The sequence below is a fragment of the Salvia miltiorrhiza genome, unplaced genomic scaffold (assembly GCF_028751815.1).
Source record: "Salvia miltiorrhiza cultivar Shanhuang (shh) unplaced genomic scaffold, IMPLAD_Smil_shh fragScaff_scaffold_45_2:::fragment_4:::debris, whole genome shotgun sequence".
NCBI classification, from domain to species: Eukaryota; Viridiplantae; Streptophyta; class Magnoliopsida; order Lamiales; family Lamiaceae; genus Salvia; species Salvia miltiorrhiza.
The window spans coordinates 8,283-10,000 of NW_026651463.1; the positions used below are offsets into that span (position 1 = coordinate 8,283).

General features: G+C 37.8%; 1 protein-coding gene across 1 annotated transcript; it reads right to left on the minus strand.

Moving 5' to 3' along the window:
* Window positions 1–337: 337 nt before the first annotated feature.
* On the minus strand, window positions 338–1,583 carry LOC131002981 (uncharacterized). The gene is made up of 4 exons (XM_057929458.1): window positions 1,131–1,583; window positions 944–1,054; window positions 760–840; window positions 338–665 (listed from the first exon to the last, which is right to left on the minus strand). The coding sequence occupies exons 1-4, from the start codon at window positions 1,386–1,388 to the stop codon at window positions 603–605; spliced, it is 513 nt and encodes a 170-aa protein (XP_057785441.1). The 5' UTR covers window positions 1,389–1,583; the 3' UTR covers window positions 338–602.
* Between the last annotated feature and the right edge of the window lie 135 nt (window positions 1,584–1,718).

Consider the following 1,718-nt stretch of genomic DNA (forward strand, 5'->3'; position numbering starts at 1 on the left):
CCAACATATTTCACCTATTTCAATTTTCTTGAACCACGTCTCTATTTTCTGACCATTAACATAAATATAAGAGTGATAAAGGATTCTTCTTGTCGACATCCTTGTATTTGGGATTTTGAGAGATTATAGATATGTTTTCACATAGTTTCTGTATTAATAGAGCTGTAAATCTGATTATTATAGTTTCTGTACTATTAATAGAGTTGTAAATCTGAGTATAATGACCACTCATGCGTAATCTAAAAGCAGAAAAATACTTTCCTGAAACCCATCATATCACATCAATTATCATAGGCTGCTGCTTTTTTGAAAGATGATTTGAGAAATTGTGGTACAATTAGGTGAAATGATTGTGACTTCCATTATCCTCTAAACTGAAACCAAATACAAACTGCACAAGTATCTTGCCTCTAGAGATTTTTTCAATCTTAATCACATAAGATTGAAACGAAAAGAAAAAAAAGAAATCAATCCTAATCACAAAAAATTGAAAAGGGCAAAAGAATCTTCAAACAGACAATCAAACAAGACGAAAACCTTAAAAAAGAAGATGATTATAATTAGACGACGAACACAAATCCTAGTAAAAGGGGTTCGATTTTCTATATGTTGTTGCACAGCTCTTCTAGTTTGGTCGATCTCAACTTCTCGCTTTCGCTCATCAACTGCCCAACAAAAAACCAAGAAACAACAACATTAATTGATAACAATGAAAGGAAAAAGGAGAATCTGAAATTAATAAATTAAAGCTGCTTCTACCTCTGCTAATTTGGCAAGGAGTTGCCCCTTTTCTTTGTTTTTCTCATTGAAAGCCTCAACCGATTCTTTATACTCTTTTTCCTGTAAAATACAAACTCAAAAAGAGATTAAGACATTGATTTGGGGATCGACAAGACAACAACAACAACCTTAATCTAAATCTAAATTGAAATTAGTAAATTACCTTCTTCTGACAGTGGACTCCCAACGACTTCACATCTCGATTAACAAGTTCGACCCTCTTGCAAATCGCTGCGACTTCCTTCCTCATCGGATCCGTCACAGATTCGAGCTCCTAATCGCTCGAAATCGTCAATAAATCTGGGATCTGGTGTTGGGAAATGAAATACTAGGATTTATAGAAGACTTACTCCATGAATTTGTTGAAGGCGCTTGGCTTCTTCCTCGACGCGCGTGAGCTGAGCTTGCACTCGCTCTCTGATCTCGCTCCGGCGGCGCTCGATCTCGTCCTCCTTGGCGCGGAAGGCGGCGAGGGCGGAGTCTTGGTCGTGGTGGAGCAAGGGCGGGGAGTCGGTGTCGGCGGCGTCGATCATCATCATCTCGGACATCTTCTTCTTCTTCATACACAGCATTGTTTGTGAGTTGTGCTGCGGCTCCTCTGTTGTCATTATGTGTTGAATCTTGTCCTTTTGCTTTTGCGTTGTTCCAATGATAACGATGCTTCTCTCTCTAACTCTCTTTCTCTTTCTCTTTCTGTTTAAAATTGTTTAAACAGCTGGTTTGAATTTGTGGATCCACCTTGCTTGCTTTTCAGACAAATGTTTACAGTTGGGTATTGACCCACTCCAGATATTTTGTTTCATCATTTTGCTATTTTATTTTATTTAGGTTTAAGTATCAAATAAGCCCCTAACATAGAGGCCCTTATCACGTATAAATCTCTATAGTCGAAGTTGATCCAACTAAACCCCCGAAGTACTTAATTTCCTCCAATTAAC

What these genes read in the sequence shown, in the direction of transcription:
- LOC131002981 (XM_057929458.1), bottom strand. Translation starts at nt 1,388, where the DNA reads ATGACAACAGAGGAGCCGCAGCACAACTCACAAACAATGCTGTGTATG. An exon ending in GCCTTCAACAAATTCATGGA is followed by an intron (nt 1,055 to 1,130) that starts GTAAGTCTTCTA and finishes TCGAGCGATTAG; the next exon opens with GAGCTCGAATCTGTGACGGA. An exon ending in GAGTCCACTGTCAGAAGAAG is followed by an intron (nt 841 to 943) that starts GTAATTTACTAA and finishes TGTATTTTACAG; the next exon opens with GAAAAAGAGTATAAAGAATC.